This window comes from Polyodon spathula, chromosome 20 (genome assembly GCF_017654505.1).
Source record: "Polyodon spathula isolate WHYD16114869_AA chromosome 20, ASM1765450v1, whole genome shotgun sequence".
NCBI classification, from domain to species: domain Eukaryota; kingdom Metazoa; phylum Chordata; class Actinopteri; order Acipenseriformes; family Polyodontidae; genus Polyodon; species Polyodon spathula.
Window position 1 is genome coordinate 17,563,418 of NC_054553.1, and position 17,663 is coordinate 17,581,080.

General features: G+C 44.0%; 1 protein-coding gene across 1 annotated transcript in view; it reads left to right on the plus strand.

Annotated features, from left to right (window-relative positions):
- The first annotated feature begins 2,790 nt into the window (after window positions 1-2,790).
- The window catches only part of xylt2 (xylosyltransferase II), a 49,445-nt gene continuing 34,572 nt past the window's right edge, over window positions 2,791-17,663 (plus strand). The window contains exon 1 of the mRNA XM_041220214.1: window positions 2,791-2,999. Within this exon, the coding sequence (XP_041076148.1) occupies window positions 2,865-2,999 (135 nt within the window). The 5' untranslated portion in view covers window positions 2,791-2,864. The remainder of the gene's footprint in view (window positions 3,000-17,663) is intronic.

The following is a 17,663-nucleotide window of genomic DNA, read 5'->3' on the forward strand; positions in this document are numbered from 1 at the left end:
ATCCAGGGTGTCAGCTTCAACAACATTACTGGGGAGTTGATTCCAGACCCTCACGATTCTCTGTGTAAAAAAGTACCTCCTATTTTCTGTTCTGAATGCCCCTTTGTCTAATCTCCATTTGTGACCCCTGGTCCTTGTTTCTTTTTTCAGGTCGAAAAAGTCCCTTGGGTTGACATTGTCAATACCTTTTAGAATTTTGAATGCTTGAATTAGGTCGCCGCGTGGTCTTCTTTGTTCAAGACTGAACAGATTCAATTCTTTTAGCCTGTCTGCATATGACATGCCTTTTAAACCTGGAATAATTCTGGTCGCTCTTCTTTGCACTCTTTCTAGAGCAGCAATATCTTTTTTATAGCGAGGTGACCAGAACTGAACACAGTATTCAAGATGAGGTTACTTCCCTTGATTTAAATTCAACACTTTTCACAATGTATCCGAGCATCTTGTTAGCCTTTTTTATAGCTTCCCCACGTTGTCTAGATGAAGACATTTCTGAGCCATGTGTCTGCTCAGTTCTGAATCTTGTCTAGGTAAATTGACCTTTGCTGCTGCAACAGTGTTTGCCACTCCTCCTATTTTTGTGTCGTCTGCAAATTTAACAAGTTTGCTTACTATACCAGAATCTAAATCATTAATGTAGATTAGGAACAGCAGAGGACCTAATACTGATCCCTGGGGTACACCACTGGTTACCACACTCCATTCTGAGGTTTCTCCTCTAATCAGTACTTTCTGTTTTCTACATGTTAACCACTCCCTAATCCATGTACATGTGTTTCCTTGAATCCCTACTGCATTCAGTTTGAGAATTAATCTTTTGTGCGGGACTTTGTCAAAAGCTTTCTGGAAATCTAAATAAACCATGTCATATGCTTTGCAATTATCCATTATCGATGTTGCATCCTCAAAAAAGTCAAGCAAGTTAGTTAGACACGATCTCCCTTTCATAAAACCATGTTGACTGTCTACCAGGACCCTGTTACCATATAGGTAATTTTCCATTTTGCATCTTATTATAGTTTCCATAAGTTTGCATATAATAGAAGTCAGGCTTACTGGTAGTTACCTGGTAGTTACCTGGTTCAGTTTTGTTTCCCTTTTTGTGCACTATGTGCACCGTTTACCATGCAATGCTGCGTCTGTGTACCGAGGTTGTAGTGCTGGGCACCTTTCGCACCGAGTTAACGAAGTACCAAGGGATATGTACTGAATGGTAAAACTATTTTTGTAATGTTACAGAAATAGGCTTAAAAATTGACTTATTCTGTAATGGAAAAAGTATCCTAATGTTAAAAGGGGTGTTACTGTTGTATTTATTTATAATACACACAGTACATAGAGCTGTATATTTTTTTTAATGGAATGTTAGAGCAGGAAGGAGGAACATACTGTGTCAATATTGCTATTGTTTGAGATGTTTCTGTATTGGGCCACAGCTGTCAACGGTAAAGTGTTTAGAGAGAACAAAAAAGAACTGAGAGAAGCAAGCTAGCAGCAAACTAACAAGTAAAGCCGACTGCTTAATAAACGTGTGTTGTTTTATTAAAGTTGTATTGAGTTGCCTAAATCATTATTAAAAGTAAGTGACAATGAAACACATAGAAGGAAGTTGATGCTTTTTGGTTGCAGGTTTGCAACATGCTAAAGAACGTGAAACATAAGAACATAAGAACATAAGAAAGTTTACAAACGAGAGGAGGCCATTCGGCCCATCTTGCTCGTTTGGTTGTTAGTAGCTTATTGATCCCAAAATCTCATCAAGCAGCTTCTTGAAGGATCCCAGGGTGTCAGCTTCAACAACATTACTGGGGAGTTGATTCCAGACCCTCACAATTCTCTGTGTAAAAAAGTGTCTCCTATTTTCTGTTCTGAATGCCCCTTTTTCTAAACTCCATTTGTGACCCCTGGTCCTTGTTTCTTTTTTCAGGCTGAAAAAGTCCCTTGGGTCGACACTGTCAATACCGTACAGATAAAGCGTTTTATTCCACTCCCTGCTCTCCCCGTATCATAAATATATAACTGACTAGTCCTTAAAACTGTGGAGACATGATAGATGGGCAATTAGTATTTGTGATTACCTGGACCATAGTACCCTGTTTATAATCAAATCAATACACTTATCATATATAATCAACACATGCAACATTGCTTTACATTTAGTAAACATCAATTAAACTGCTTCTGGTGAACGAGACACACGGCATATTCATGCTGAAACATAGCTGCAGTTTACTTCAGTGTGTTTTTAATACTCAACGAGTGTTCAACGATGCCGAAAACGACAAAAAACTAAAAAACTAAAAGACTCCCCTAAAGATTGGGTCAATGAGTTTGGCAATAGCCATGCAGATGACAAGGACTAACGCGAGATAAACTGATATAAATGCTGTTTTTATTATTAGTACACGGAATGTGTAAAGTTTAAAGTAATATGTTACGTTTGTTTATATTATTGATTGATGGCACTGTTTTGAGTTTGTAACTTACTTCGAATTTGAAATTGTGCCAATAAATACTTCCTGTAAAAAGAGTAACTGTTATTTAACAGTACCGTACTGTTTGTGTATCTTCTAATCTGACCTGAATGCGTGTACAACAAATGTAGTAGAAGAACCCTGGGAACGATTGGCTACATTTTATTCTCCCTCGGGCGGTCTGGATATATCATTATCACAGCTTTTCCGAGACACCCAGATCCCAATGTATCAAATGAGCGCAGTGACTTGCTCAAGGTCTCACTCAAAGAAGACGCTTTGTTTACGTGCGCGTCTCCGCCATTCCTAAGCAAGCAGCATTCTTTCACGTGCGCGCCACCCCGCTGCTACTTGTTCTATGGCCCCTGGCACACGAGTTGGGACCGAAAAATGGTGGCTAGTGTAAGGGTGCAGAAGCTGTTTCGCCGTTATAAACTGGTGATCGCTGCCGCTCTGGCAATCCTTCTCATCCAGGGACTCGTGGTGTGGAGTCTTAGGAGCCTCGAAGAAGGGGAGCAGGGCGAGGTAAGCTGTTGTATTACAATAAATGGACCCGACGCACTGTAGTCGTCTTGACTGTGTAATGACTGCAATAGGCAGGGAAGAGCCGGCGACGCAAACTCCAAATGTGTAATTTGCATTACATTATATTACATCGCAGCAAACCAGCTACTACCGTCAGATGTGTACATTTGAAAACGAGCTGCAGTACCCCGACGTGGCTGCAGTTTAGAAAGGAGTTGTGGCGGGTTTATGAGCATGTAGTGCTAGTCTAGTCTGTTGTTTATTATTACTAGTGTTAGGAAGTCTGATAATTCACACTAAACTTGCAGTAAATTATTTTCCCAAGGTCTAGTAGTAGCAGTGTTACAGTAGGCCTACATGGGGAGTTAAATAGGAGAATGTAATCAATCACACGAGACGAGACGACGGTGAGACGAACTGTAAACTGTTAAATCTGCAGCGAAGTCTGGGGGCTTGTGGCACAACATGAGCAATGTGTTCCTGCGAGTGGATAAGAATGTACTGTTGTGTCTGTAGATCCGGGTCTAGCGATGCGATGGTCAGTCAGCGTCTAGCGCCCCGAGTCTTTGCGTGATACGCTTAAACTGCATGTTGTGGACATTGACAGAGGTAAATGACTATGAAGCGTCAAAGTAATTAATTCCTAGAGCTGCTTGAATAATAAGCATTGATTGGGTTGCCTGCAAGGACATTCCTTGTTTGACATGTTTGTTTTGCTTCCCTGAAATACCGTGGAGCCTGTTGGTGACATGAATGTTTAATTCACCTAGTGGCTGAAGCACATTATGGGCAGCCAACATGGTCTGGTGAAGTAGTGGCAGAAGATTCAACTAGTGTATTTAACATTCTAATTCTACAGTCCAGTGCGTATCCATGTACGTGATGTCTGATCGCAGTGTCCACAATGCATGTCCTTCATGTACGTGATGTCTGATCGCAGTTTCCACAGTGCATATCCTTCATGTACGTTATATCTGATCGCAGTGTCCACAGTGCATATCCTTCATGTACATGAGGTCTGATCGCAGTCTCCAGTGTGTATCATGTGAAGCACTTTGTGGCGGCCCTTCTGAGGCGATATACAAAATAAAGATTGATTGATTGACATCCAAATGGATTCCTGCCTGCCACAGTAGCTCTATAGAAATGTCAGACAATCCTGTCACAATACTGACTCGCAGGTCACGGTACAATACTATGGTAGAATATGTTTCATATCAGAGTGAATCACATTTGCTAATCGTTCAAGAGCCACTGGTTGGTGAAGTAAAAGTTCCTTTGGATTCTTAATCATGAAACACCCTTTGATCAAGTTTAACTAAGGACACTCACGTTTTAGAAATTCAAGTACTGTGGTGACTGTGGGAAAGTTGAGGTCACCATTTGCTAGTGGAGATTGCATTTTGTTGTTTAACCTGGTGCTGTGTCCGGTATCCCTGTTGCTAGTGGAGATTGCATCGTGCTGTTTGACTTGGTGCTGTGTCCAGTATATCTGTTTGCTAGTGGAGATTGCATCGTGCTGTTTGACTTGGTGCTGTGTCCAGTATATCTGTTTGCTAGTGGAGATTGCATCGTGCTGTTTGACCTGGTGCTGTGTCCAGTATATCTGTTTGCTAGTGGAGATTGCATCATGCTGTTTGACCTGGTGCTGTGTCCAGTATATCTGTTTGCTAGTGGAGATTGCATCGTGCTGTTTGACCTGGTGCTGTGTCCAGTATATCTGTTTGCTAGTGGAGATTGCATCATGCTGTTTGACCTGGTGCTGTGTCCAGTATCTGAGTGCTGCTTTTTATATGAAAAATGAGGATAAGCAGGTTGCGTAGAGGGTTTGTACTGGACCCTGATGTACCTGATAAAACGAGTTCGTGGTTGTACAGTAATTTATTTGTTAGCCTATTTGTTTTTCTATGGGTCTCTTGCTATATCGCAGCCCTCGATATATAGCGGATTTATTTTGGACCCCGACACCCGCGATATATCAAGGGGTGATGTGTTTTCATCAAATCTAATCGCGAAAAGTAAATGTTTTTCCAACTGAACTTAAAACTACACATTTCTAATTATTTATGTCTAGTCACATTATCGGCGAGGTTCCCCACAAAGTTAATGAACCATTACTGTCTTGCCTTAAGATGCCTTGACAGCAACTGGATTAGAGAAAGAAAAAAAAACGGGGAACAAAATAACTCTTTACAAGTCCAACGTAACAAAGTCTGTGCTCTCTCCAGAGCTTATTTCTGTTTTTATTCAGAAATATTATGGCATCCACATTCTCCAGTTTCAAAGAAGAACGGAGTTTGTTCACAAGCACCCCTGCTTTGCTGAACACACGCTTGCTCGGGACCAATGTTGCAGGAATACTTAACATGCTCTTTGCCAAAGCTTGGGAAAGCTTATCTGGTTATTATTCCACCAAATCGATAACTGGCCATTTTAATTCAAGAAGGCGTTTCAACATATAAAACTTTGTTCCACCCTGTTTGTACGTCCTGTATTAACTTGAGTGGTGCTTTTTCTGTGTTCAGAATTTCTGTTTGTTTCCTATTTAAAGCACTTGTTGCCATCACACTGTTTTTAAAATGTGCAGCCAGTCTCCTTGCGGCTGCCACTAACATATGGACTTGTCATACATCCTCCAAGCTTTTCTGAATGCAGAGATTTATGTTGTACCTTATACAGCTCACACTTGCCACGCTACCAAAAAGTAACACGGCACGCTCACTTGCAGAAAGCAAAGACATTGCTCTGCACACGTTTGCCGTGTTGTCATGAACACAAGCTATTGCTTTTGTAGCCTCATCAAACTCTCTGTTTATCTGATTGATTGCTTCTGCTAAATTCACAGCTGTGTGTCTCTCGTGTAATTTTCATGTTGCTAATACGTTTGACTCGAGTTCTCAGTTTTGCTCAATGTAATGGCAGGTGACTGTTAAAATGCTTCTTGTGCCATGCTTGTCCGTACATAGGTAGTGATGGACATTGAATTACACTCATGGCTTAAATCCTGTCAAAGCTTTTCCTTTGCAGTTTGTGGGCCAGAGTAATGAATTTAGAGATTGTCTTTCGACAGGACTTTTCATAGCCCGGAGCAAGATTTGCAATCAGATTTTTAAACGCAGCTCCCTCTGCTATACTAATAGATGTGTCTTGTGTGCCAACATCCACTGTCAGGCCTGTTATTTATTTATTTTTTGCTGTGGTGCTTTTTGGATCAACTTTCCAAAATAAGCTGTCACTAGAGGGGTTGCTTCCTTTTAGTTTTTTTTTACTTGTGTTCCTGCTGTTGTGTCTTGTTGGGTGCTGTCATTAAAGATCCCGCAGGTTGGTGGTATTGCCACAGAAGCTCATTAAAAAACCCCAAAAAAAACAAAAACTTCCAAATGTCTGACGGCATTATTTCATATTAAATCGACAGTTTAACCAACAAAATCTGAACCTGAAGTGCAGCCTACCTCAAGTCTCAAGTTTTTTTTTTTGTCACTCTTACTCTGAAAAGGTACGTGCCGTGTAGTGGGCACAGAGGTTTTATTTATTATTATTATTTAAAGGAACCAAAGGAAAGGCAAGGAATAAGAATGTAGATTTACATTTTGCTGGTCCTAATAATAAAAAAACGATTAAATCGTATAACGACAGGTAATAAAAAAAAAAAAAAAAAAAAAACGGTTCTATTAATGTGTTTTTTTATTTTTTTTATTTAAACTATCGATGGTTATTCCAACAATTCGATGCATTGTCCTAGCCCTAAAGTCAGTAGGCTGTAGATGAAAGCGTTAGTGTGCTTTGATTGTTGAACAGAATAAGAAATCAATCAATACAGAGGGGACTCGCAATTCAGGGTCCAAATCTACTGCACCAGCACAGGGAACTGAGAGAAAGTCATTGAATGTGTGTTGTTGATACAGGTAGTGCATAATCATTACCAGAGAGACCTCACTGTGGATGTGTTGTGATTAAAGCCAGAGCAAGAACAAAGGTGTAAACACACTTCAGAATATTTATTATGAAGAATATGCCCCTGTTGCAGCGCATTTGTATAATACATGAATCAGTATTCACAACTACTAATATTATAAAATTCCTGCTACAGTAAGTGCTGCACACACTTTTGTATAAAGGGCTTAGTTGGCTTCCATTTGTTGTACAGGGGCCCTCAACTTCCCGGCTGTATGTAGGAATGCACAGTGACTGCCTCCTGTTACTCTACCCTCACTCTGTCACTCAGAGCTTTTTGAGGTGTGTGACAGAGAAAGAATTAATTCTAGTCAACAATCTCCCGACCTGTGAGGGTGCTGTGTTACAGGAACAGTGTGCCTCGGAGTGGATGGTTTGGCAGTTTGTTCTAGGGTCAGTTGGAAGCCATCCATCCAAGAAGGGGTTGGAGTCACGTTACCAGAAGTCGTCGCCTTAATGCGGTAGGCGATGTGTCAGTCATGGATTGGAGGAAACGTGATTGCACTTGCTACCGATGTGGGCGGGACTGAAGGTATATCGGGATGTGGCCAAGCAATCTGTTCCTTGTGTCATGGTTAAGCAAAGACCTACGAGGAAAACCCAAGGTACTAGTTGTGAGTGTTTTATTTGTTTGGTCCTGTCTAGTAACGGTTGTATTTGTCATTGTTAGATGGCTGAACTATCCAGGAGCTGTTGCTAAGGGGCCAGTTTCCAACTTGGACTTCACATCCCTCCTGTGCACACTGCTTGTCTTTCACCGTGTTGTGTTTGTGTGTGTGTGTTTCTGTTATATGTTGCCATATTATTTCAGGTCTGAGCCCATTGTTTTGCATGGTGCGATGCACATTGCTGTGTAGAGCCTCTGCTTACTATTTAAGTGTCGCCGGCACGTAAAGAGCTGTTCTACCGTAAACTGTCTTGTGTCTTTAGTAGTGTATAGATCTGTAATTAGAGAGACCCCTGGCAGCTGGTCACCAGGGTGTTTCCTTGTCTATCAGAAAAATGCAGTAATGCAGGGTTTTCAAAATAGGCCAGCAGCAGCTGAGTGGTATTTGTGGCAGCTATTTTTATTAAAAAAAAAAAAAGTTAGTTATTTTCGGGAATTATCATTCAGTACATTTTTTAAGGTATAATACATAAAACCTATACATACACACGCAACAAACATAGTTTTCCTTTTATTGTTAGGCCTATCATAAAATATGTACCCACAGGTACCATTTTGGGAGTTCATATATAGAGGCTGTGTGCCTTTAAGAAAAAAGCCATGACGGGATATAAGCCGATCCCTTGTCAGCTGGAGACTGTCACAAAGACAGCTGGAGTGGGTGGAGTCAGACCAGAGCCAGGAAATAAGCAACAGAGAGGTGTGGTTTGGTGGAGCTGAGCTAATGTTTTCGCTCAGCATTTAATAAACAGAACAGAAAATAAAAAGGTTGTACAAACAAACGCAAACACAGGACACGGCACACGTCGCCAAAACAAAAAGACAAACAAAACGGACTAAACAAAACAAACAATGGACTAACAAACAAACACGGTGAGCTTCTATTTAACGATTACTTTTGTTCTTATTATTTCTACCTTCGTCTTCTCTCCCGTTCTCCACTCACTCTATATATACTGTTGTGCTGGGATTCAATTATGAATTAATAATTATTATTATTATGTGCAACCTTGTGCTCACATTTTAACTACAAATATACATTTTAAACACTCGTGTTACATAGACCCGTTTATATCCCGTGTACCAATGACTATACACCAACATTAAACATGAAAATATACACAGGGGCGGGCACTTCATCACACCCCCCCCCCCCCCCCCCCTGCAAAGCACACGTGGCCTCAATGGCCACCTCCCCCCTTAAAAGCCCAAAAGTCCCACACAAAGTCCTGGGCCAGGACCAGAGGCTTCAAGGGGCCCACAGGTTGTAAGGCTGTCAGCAGCAGTGCTGACAGCAGGGTGGCATACTCCTGCCAGGGTAATCCTGGCAGCGGAATGGCTGCTTGGGGGGTGGTCTCCTGACCTCCCCCCTTCGGAGCCGGCAGCTCCCCTGGGTGGGGCTCCGACCACAGTACTTCCAGCAGCGAAGAAACTGCAGTGGGAGCAGGTCTCCTGACCTCCCCCACGATCTCCGGCAGCAAAACTGCTGCAGTGGGAGCAGGTCTCCTGACCTCCCCCACGATCTCCGGCAGCGAAACTGCTGCTGGGGTTGGTGGTCTCCAGACCTCCCCCCCCTTCTTTATGGCTGGCAGCTCCCCTTGGTGGGATTCCAGCCACAGTACTTCCTGCTGCGATGCGGAGCAACAGGCAGCCCCCGGCGATGCGGAGCGACGGGCAACCCCAGGCGATGCGGGGGCATCCTTGGGCGAAGCGTGGCAGGCATCCTTGGGCGAAGTGAGGCAGGGAGTCAGGACAAGCTGGGGTGCTGGTGTTGGCCCTCTATCGGCCACTGCGACCGGGCGGTTCTTCCCCGTGCTTCCCTCAGCAGCCCTCAGGAAGTGACCTGATGAAGGGAGAGACAGCTCCTGCTCCTCTCCCCCTGATGATGATGGAGGCAGAGGCAGCTCCAGCTCCTCTCCTTGTGATGGTGGGGGAAGTGATACCATCAGGCATTCACCCTCTGCTGGTGGGGGAAGTGTTACCAGCAGGCATTCATCCTCTGCTGGTGGACAGGGACCCAGCAGGCTTTCACCCTCTGCTGGTGGACAGGGACCCAGCAGGCTTTCACCCTCTGCTGGTGGACAGGGACCCAGCAGGCTTTCACCCTCTGCTGGTGGAGGAGGCAGAGGCAGCTCCTGCTGCTCTGCTCCTGCCGGTGGAGGTGGCGGAGGCAGAGGCAGCTCCTGTTGCTCTGCTCCTGGCGGTGGAGGTGGCAGAGGCAATTCCTGCTGCTCTCCTTGTGATGGTGGGGGAAGTGATACCATCAGGCATTCACCCTCTGCTGGTGGGGGAAGTGTTACCAGCAGGCATTCATCCTCTGCTGGTGGACAGGGACCCAGCAGGCTTTCACCCTCTGCTGGTGGACAGGGACCCAGCAGGCTTTCACCCTCTGCTGGTGGACAGGGACCCAGCAGGCTTTCACCCTCTGCTGGTGGAGGAGGCAGAGGCAGCTCCTGCTGCTCTGCTCCTGCCGGTGGAGGTGGCGGAGGCAGAGGCAGCTCCTGTTGCTCTGCTCCTGGCGGTGGAGGTGGCAGAGGCGTGTAGTCTTCTGGCAACGGAGGTCGGAGTGATACCAGCAGGCATGTGGTGGTCTCCTGGCAGGCATTCACCCTCTGCTGGGAGCAGGGACCCAGTAGGCTTCACCCTCTGCTTGGACAGGGACCTGGTGTGGCTCTCCCTCACTTGCAGGGGGACTGGCAGAGGCAGCGGCTCTCCCCCCTGCTGGAGGTGGAGGAGGCAGAGGCAGCTCCTGCTGCTCTGCTCCTGGCGGTGGAGGAAGTGATTCCAGCAGGCATTCACCCTCTGCCCTCTGCTCGGGAGGCAGGCAGAGAACCTCTGTCGTGGTTACCCCCCCTGTCTGGCGGTGGGGAGGAGAGCTGGACAGGGGACCAAGCAGGCTTTTCACCCTCTGCTCAGGACCTTGCTGATGTTGTGGAGCTTCTCGCCAGAGGAGGATGCAGGAGGAGGTGGCGGACTCCTGCTCTGGAGACACCACCTGTGGGGCGACCCTGTCCTCTCCCTCTGGCTCTGGAGGCGAAACCAGCAGGCATTCTTCCTCTGCTGGTGGAGATGGGAGCTGCATGTTGTCTTCCTTCAGCCCATTGAGGATGCAGGTAGGTGTGGATCCTCCCACTTGGAACGCAACCTGCTGGGGCAGTCCCATATCGGCAGCCAAGTAGTTAATTACCACGGCTGCCGGGTTCACGAAGGGCACTGGGTAGAAGTGCTGTGCCCAGTGTTCCCAACGTTCCCCATCTCTGGCCCACAGCAGGTCAACAACCAGTGGGAGGTCCTCCCCGCTCCACTCCGGGTCCGACACCCAGTCCAGCATCTCCTCAGGTGACGGGAAAGGCTGCGTTTCCTCCCTCCTTGGCTCTAGTTCCTGCAGGAGTTGCTGCCGCTTTCCTCTCCTGCTTCTCCCCATTTCTTTCTTTAATTTATTTATTTATTTATTTTTTTGTTTTTTTAAAACAACAAATTGCAGTTCATGCTCTGGTCTGACGCGTGGAGGCGCTGTTATCCCACCCTGCCACCACATGTCACAAAGACAGCTGGAGTAGTTGGAGTCAGACCAGAGCCAGGAAATAAGCAACAGAGAGGTGTGGTTTGGTGGAGCTGAGCGAATAAACAGAACAGAAAATAAGAAGATTGTACAAACAAACACAGGACACGGCACACGTCGCCAAAACAAAAAGACAAACAAAACGGACTAAACAAAACAAACAATGGACTAACAAACAAACACGGTGAGCTTCTATTTAACGATTACTTTTGTTCTTATTATTTCTACCTCAGTCTCCTATCCTGTTCTCCACTCACCGAACACCCAACCCCGAGTGGGTGAAAACATGCCTCTATATATACTGTTGTGCTGGGATTCAATTACTAATTAATTATTCACTTGAATCCCAGCACATGCATTAATTATGTGCAACCTCGTGCTCACATTTTAACTACTTTAAATGTACGTGAAGTGATGTACAATCCCTTGCCTAAATACAAATATACATTTTAAACACTCGTGTTACACAGACCCGTTTATATCCCGTGTACCAATGACTATACACCAACATTAAAAACACAACATCACAGTAATATACACAGGGGCGGGCACTTCGTCACAGAGACATACAAATGCTTGCAAGTGTAGAGAGGTGCTGTATATTAAATTAACACCAGCATGGTATCCCCAGTTTCTTGCAGCAGTTGTGATGGTGACCAAATGTGTGCGAGTGCTTCACTAACACTGAGCATGGGAGCTGCAGCATGCTATTGCCATACACAGTTAGAGCTACAGGAGTTTGAATGCATTTGTACGTGGGCTCAGTAGGTGCAGGAATGTTGTTTTTTTTTTTTTTTTTTTTTCTTTTGTAGAAACATTTTCATTCTACCCTTTGTACTTGATGTTTCTTCCGTAACTTAAAACACTCAAAAGTACAAATTTGGAACTAGAAGCAATGTGACTGTTGACCACTACATATCGCCCTTGACTTTAGTGTGTATAATTCAGGCTCTTAACTAATTAAGCATGCAGGATATCAGATTTGTGTAAATGCTTGAGTAGAAGTCAATCTAGATCTGAGCCTTAGTGCTGGTGAACCCTTAACAGAGCACTGCATGGCGAGCAGAAACCTGGACTCAATCATTTTAGTGAGTTGTGTATCAGGTGTAAAGAAGTCAGAACCAGAAAGACATTCACAAAAAAGGCACAACATGTTGAAAAATGTAACAGACTTTATTTTCTGTATTCTTCACAATAAAACAAGTTCATGATCAGATTGCATATTTCCATTGTAAAGTGCTGTCCAGGACTTAATGAGTAAGCAGTAGTGAAAAAAAAAAAAAAAAAAAAAAAACTATACTGTATGTCAGCTTTGGTAAAAAGCCCACTCACCATGTCAAGGTCCTGACCTATGGAGTGGGGTGTTAGTAACAGGTTCAACAGAACTTTAAAATGCCTTCTCACATAACCCACAAAAAATGACAATACCAATTTATAGTGACATATGTTATCAGTAAATCATATGGACATTTCATACTGTTTTTTATAGTGTGTCATTGTCTAATATCAGTTAATAGGAATGGAAATCAAATTTCAAATTGAAGCATTGCATGTACTGTCTGAAACATGTCCATGTAGAATGTTGTTTAATACTTTAGAATTACATCTACTGTACTTTTATATCATGTTACACACCTTATTTGGCACAATGTCACTTAAATACAGTGAATCAGCACCTCCCCAGCTGGTTCACAATAACTACATTAACTAATTGTTATAACTGACATCCAATTAGCTTTTGATATCTCTGCCTCGGAAATAGTCAAGTCAGGCAATAATTCAGTAGCTCAGAATCTAACACCCCGCTCCCACTTGAGTTTTAGGCTGGCCCAGGGTCGCCTTATCTCTTGTGAACGCTTGAAAAATGAAAAGGTGGCCCTGGGCCAGGTGATATTTAGCTATTTGATGCGGCCTAAAGTAACGGTGCCACCTCAGGGCCGGCCTATCTGTATGTGTGAACCCAACGCAGGCCCTGGGCTGGCCTTAACATGTCAATGCGGTCACACGTCAAACTCCTCAATAATGTGATCCAAGTCATTATTTTAATACTATAACATCTCAAAAGCTCTGCAAATGTCTGTGATGTTCTTTGAGCACTGGATGCAGAAGCAGCTGTCTCCTTTATGTCTGTGTTAGAACTCTCGGAAATACTGAGCAGCAGGCCAGAGATAAACCCACCACGTATCTTGGATTTTATGGAACCTATGGCGATCTCCAGCCTGGAAAATAGCAATAAGGGATGCACTGAATACACAGACACTTTTGACGATGGTGATGCTGGGTCAGTCATGAATGGTAGGTATTTCTTCATCATACAGCTTTCATTAAAACGATAAAACTTGCGCGCTCTCACTGTCGCTCTCTGTATATGTGTGTGTGTGTGTGTGTGTGTGTGTTTGTATATATATGTGTGTGTGTGTTTGTGTATATATAGTGTGTGTGTGTATATATATATATATATATATATATATATACATATATATACATACACACACACATTTCATATTTCAGATTGTCTCTCACAGCTCCTGAAAGGAGTAAGAGATCAGGGATATACAGGTTCTTACCTGGCAGATAAAACAAAAGGAAAGATAATATTACAATAAATGTTAAATGAAAGAATGAGCTAAAACCTATTTAAAAGAATTAGAAAAGCATTCATTGTAATACAGCCCTTGAAAAGGGTAATTTCTTATAAACACAGACTCCTAAGTTATGTAATTTTTATATTTTTATTTTTTATTTCTTTAATACAAATTCTATTTTCTGGAACTCACATTTGTGGTATTCAGTTTTGTGTGTGTGTGTTTGTAAGGATGCATATAAAAAAAACAGTTGCTTAAAGTAAACACTTGGTTTATTCTCACCCAGATAAATCGAACAAAATAACCAGTTTAAACAACCCAGATTCTTGTAACAGTTCCTTCTCCATTCTTCTAACCCCAAGGTCCTGCTCACAGCTCCTTTTACAGGGGAGCTGGAGGGAGGCAGAGCCCACCCCAGCCAATCCGCACATGGCTGGAAATACCCTGCCTGACAGTCGGTGAGGGAAAGTAAAGGCAGATGGCGATGGGAAACTCCCCAGCCCAGAGATCCTGCAAAGTCCCTGCTAGGAGAAGTGGGCGTTACCCGCCGTTACACAGCCCCCTCTATTTAGGAAACGGCAGGGTCTGGATCTCTCCCTCTGTGACCTTGGGTTAACAGCTCCTTGCAGGGTAGTTGTTGGACTGACAGAGTCCGCTGGTGGGGTGGCTCGGCGTGCAGGCCGCAGGGTTGACCAGCAGGTGCGTCCACGGTCCCCTGTACATTGCTGGCCAGTCCACAGTAGGGAGTAAGCTGGTGCGATGGAGCACCACCCTCCGGCCACGGCGGAGAATCTGGATCCTGTAGATTACCTCTGCCAGAGGCTCCAACACCCGACAGGGCCCAATCCAGGCACTGTCCAGTTTCGGGCAACAGCTCTGTCTGTGTTGGGGCTGGAATACCCAAACCAGCTTCCTTGCCAGATACGGCCTCCCATTCACCTAAATGTCATAGTTCCATTTCTGGCGATAGCCTGCTGCTTGGAGTTACACTCTGGCAAAGTCGTGGGCAGTGTCCAGCTGGTCCTGGAGCCTCCGGGAATACTCGGGTTCAGGGGAAAGTACCCCTGTGTCAGATGGCCGGTCGAACACCAATGTGGCTGGGGTTCTCAGCTCCCTAACCATCATCAGCAGGGCCGGGGTGCAGTTGGTGGATTCCTGCACTGCAGACCGGCACGCCAGGAGGACCAGGGGCAGCTGCGAGTCCCAATCCAGCTGGTGCTTGGCGGTGGTGATGGCCAACTGGGTTGCCAACGTCCGGTTAAATTGCTCCACCAATCCATCGCTTTGAGGATGTAGTGGAGTGGTCCGGGTTTTGTGGATCCCCAGCCAAAGCCACATCTCTGCCATGATCCAGGACTTGAAGTTCCGCCCCCGATACGAGTGGATCTCCAGGGGGACCCTAAACTGGCATATAAACCCCTCCAGCAGTGCCTCTGCTACTGTCAGTGCCTTCTGGTTTGGCAGGGAGTACGCCTCGGGCTCTTTCCATTAGCCGTTCAAAAGTAGCAGTGGCATTGCAAAGCCCGAACGGCATCACGCGGAACTGCTACAGACCCTGCAGCTCCACTCGCCATTTATTTTACACACCATGACTATCGGGGCCATCCAAGGGCTTTGAGAAGGCTCCACCAAGCCAGCGTCCACCATTCCCTGCAGAATCTTTTCCACCTCCGGTTGCTGAGCCAGTGGCATCCGACGAGGTCGTAGTTTTATTGGCACGGCGTCCCCCATGCCGATATTGTGCTGGACTAGGCGTGTCCATCTTGCTTGCTTGGCTTTGGTGGCGAAGCTGTGGCGGAAGCGCATCAACATTTAGCATTTATTTAAATGTCTATGTACATCTTCAAAAATACAAGATGGCTTCAATAACTTGTAATGTATTCATATTATTTTTCAATATTTCTTTATTTTTTTCACCTTTCAAAACGAATGTACTGGCTGTCCTTCTGATACCCCTCTTCTATTTACTCACCAGTGCTGAGGTAGCGATATACTGCTCTCAAGTGATCCATATCAATTGATAAATTGACTTTTCTGATGGGGGAAAAAAATACAGTATTACAAGTTTATATTATAAAATTTGATGCAGTTAGTTTCTCTGTGTAAATAATTGTGTGACAGCATCAGTGAACTCCAGTGGAACAAAAGCAGTGACGCTCATAGCAACAGAATGCTGAAATGTCACATGACGGGGGAGGGGGGAGGAATTTGCCATGACACCGCCATTAATGCGGGTTAATTTGGTCTGGGGCGGGTGCATTTTTTGTACACTTTGAATGCCAGTGATGCGAATTTGCGATGGACCACTGTACCTTTTAATAAACAGAAGCTGTTGGCTAAAACAAGAAACTTGAAAAATTTATGACATCACAATAAGCGCCACAACGCATGCTTTCAATCGGTCTATTATAATATATATACTTTCATTCAAGTTTTTTAGCAAATCACATATGAAAGTGATGTTGCTGACAACCAAACAAAACATAGAAAGAGGCAGTGCTTGCGATGTGAAGTGATAGGACTAGTTTTCCGTAGAGTCCGTCAGCATCTCTCTCTCGTTTTAAGAATTGATTTTTATTAACAACTTCTGATATAATAAGATAGTACAAATATTATTGTATGTCATTTTTTTTAGATGTAAATTGCTGTTAATGAGAACTTGTAATGCTTATTGCTTAAAAAAAAAAAAAAAAAAAATAAAATGCATACTTCTAAATTAATTGAAGTAATGTTTACATTTAGGGTGAAATGTAAAGATCAGACGACATTTGTCCCGAATTCGTACTCGCAGTGCAGGCTTAGTTTAGTGCCGTAGTCAAACCATAGCATATCTGTGTATAGCGCATCATAGCACAGGCGTGCCCCCAGAAAAATTTCACATAATATGCACAACTGAACCACACCGACTTCTCACCTCATGCCGATAACGACTCTGCATCAACATGCTGTAAAGTGTTTCTCAGAGTGCTGCATTTGTGTTCTCTCCTGAATTTCCTTTTTTAAAAATGAATAAACACAGTGTGCTGCCATTGACACAGAACATCACCTGCAGTGACAGCCAAACAGTCCACAACAATAAAAGCTACAAATAAATCAATTTGAAATACCGGCTTACAGGAAAAAACTAGCTCACAAATATTTTATGCTGGTTCAATTTCACAAGCTAGCGGAAGCTCGGTTCCAAGACCAAGAACAGTCGGAAAAATAAATAAACAAAAGAGAGGAAAATAAAAGAATATTTCTAGTGGGGAAACCTTGGGCAGACCACTACTTCTTACAAGGAGAAATAAAAAAAAAAACAGAAGGGAGACCGCATCAAAACAAGAACAACAACTCAGGTAAGACAACCATTAAATGTATTTATCTAAATGCTAGAAGTATCAGAAACAAAATTCTAGAACTTGAAGCTACTGCACTAACAGGTAACTATGATGTGATAGGTGTTACAGAAACGTGGTTATCTGAGAGTGATGGGGACGAATATAATATTTGTGGGTATACACTGTATAGGAAAGACAGGCAGGACAGAAGAGGAGGAGGGGTAGCGCTATACATAAGAAACAGTCTTGAAGCCCAGGTGTTAAACCTGGACAAAGAAAATAAAACCGAATCAATATGGGTCAGAATAACGGACAAAAATTCAAAAGGCATAATAATAGGAGCATGCTATAGACCGCCAGATTCAGACGGAGAGCACAATAATCTGTTATACAATGACATTAGAAATGTGTGTAGCAAAGGAGAAGCCATACTAATGGGGGATTTCAACTTCCCCCAAATAAAATGGGAAAACCCGGTGGGTAACACGAAGGATGAAATAGAAATGGTGGAAATGACAAATGACTGCTTCCTAACACAATTTGTCAAGGCACCAACTAGAGGGGAGGCATGCCTTG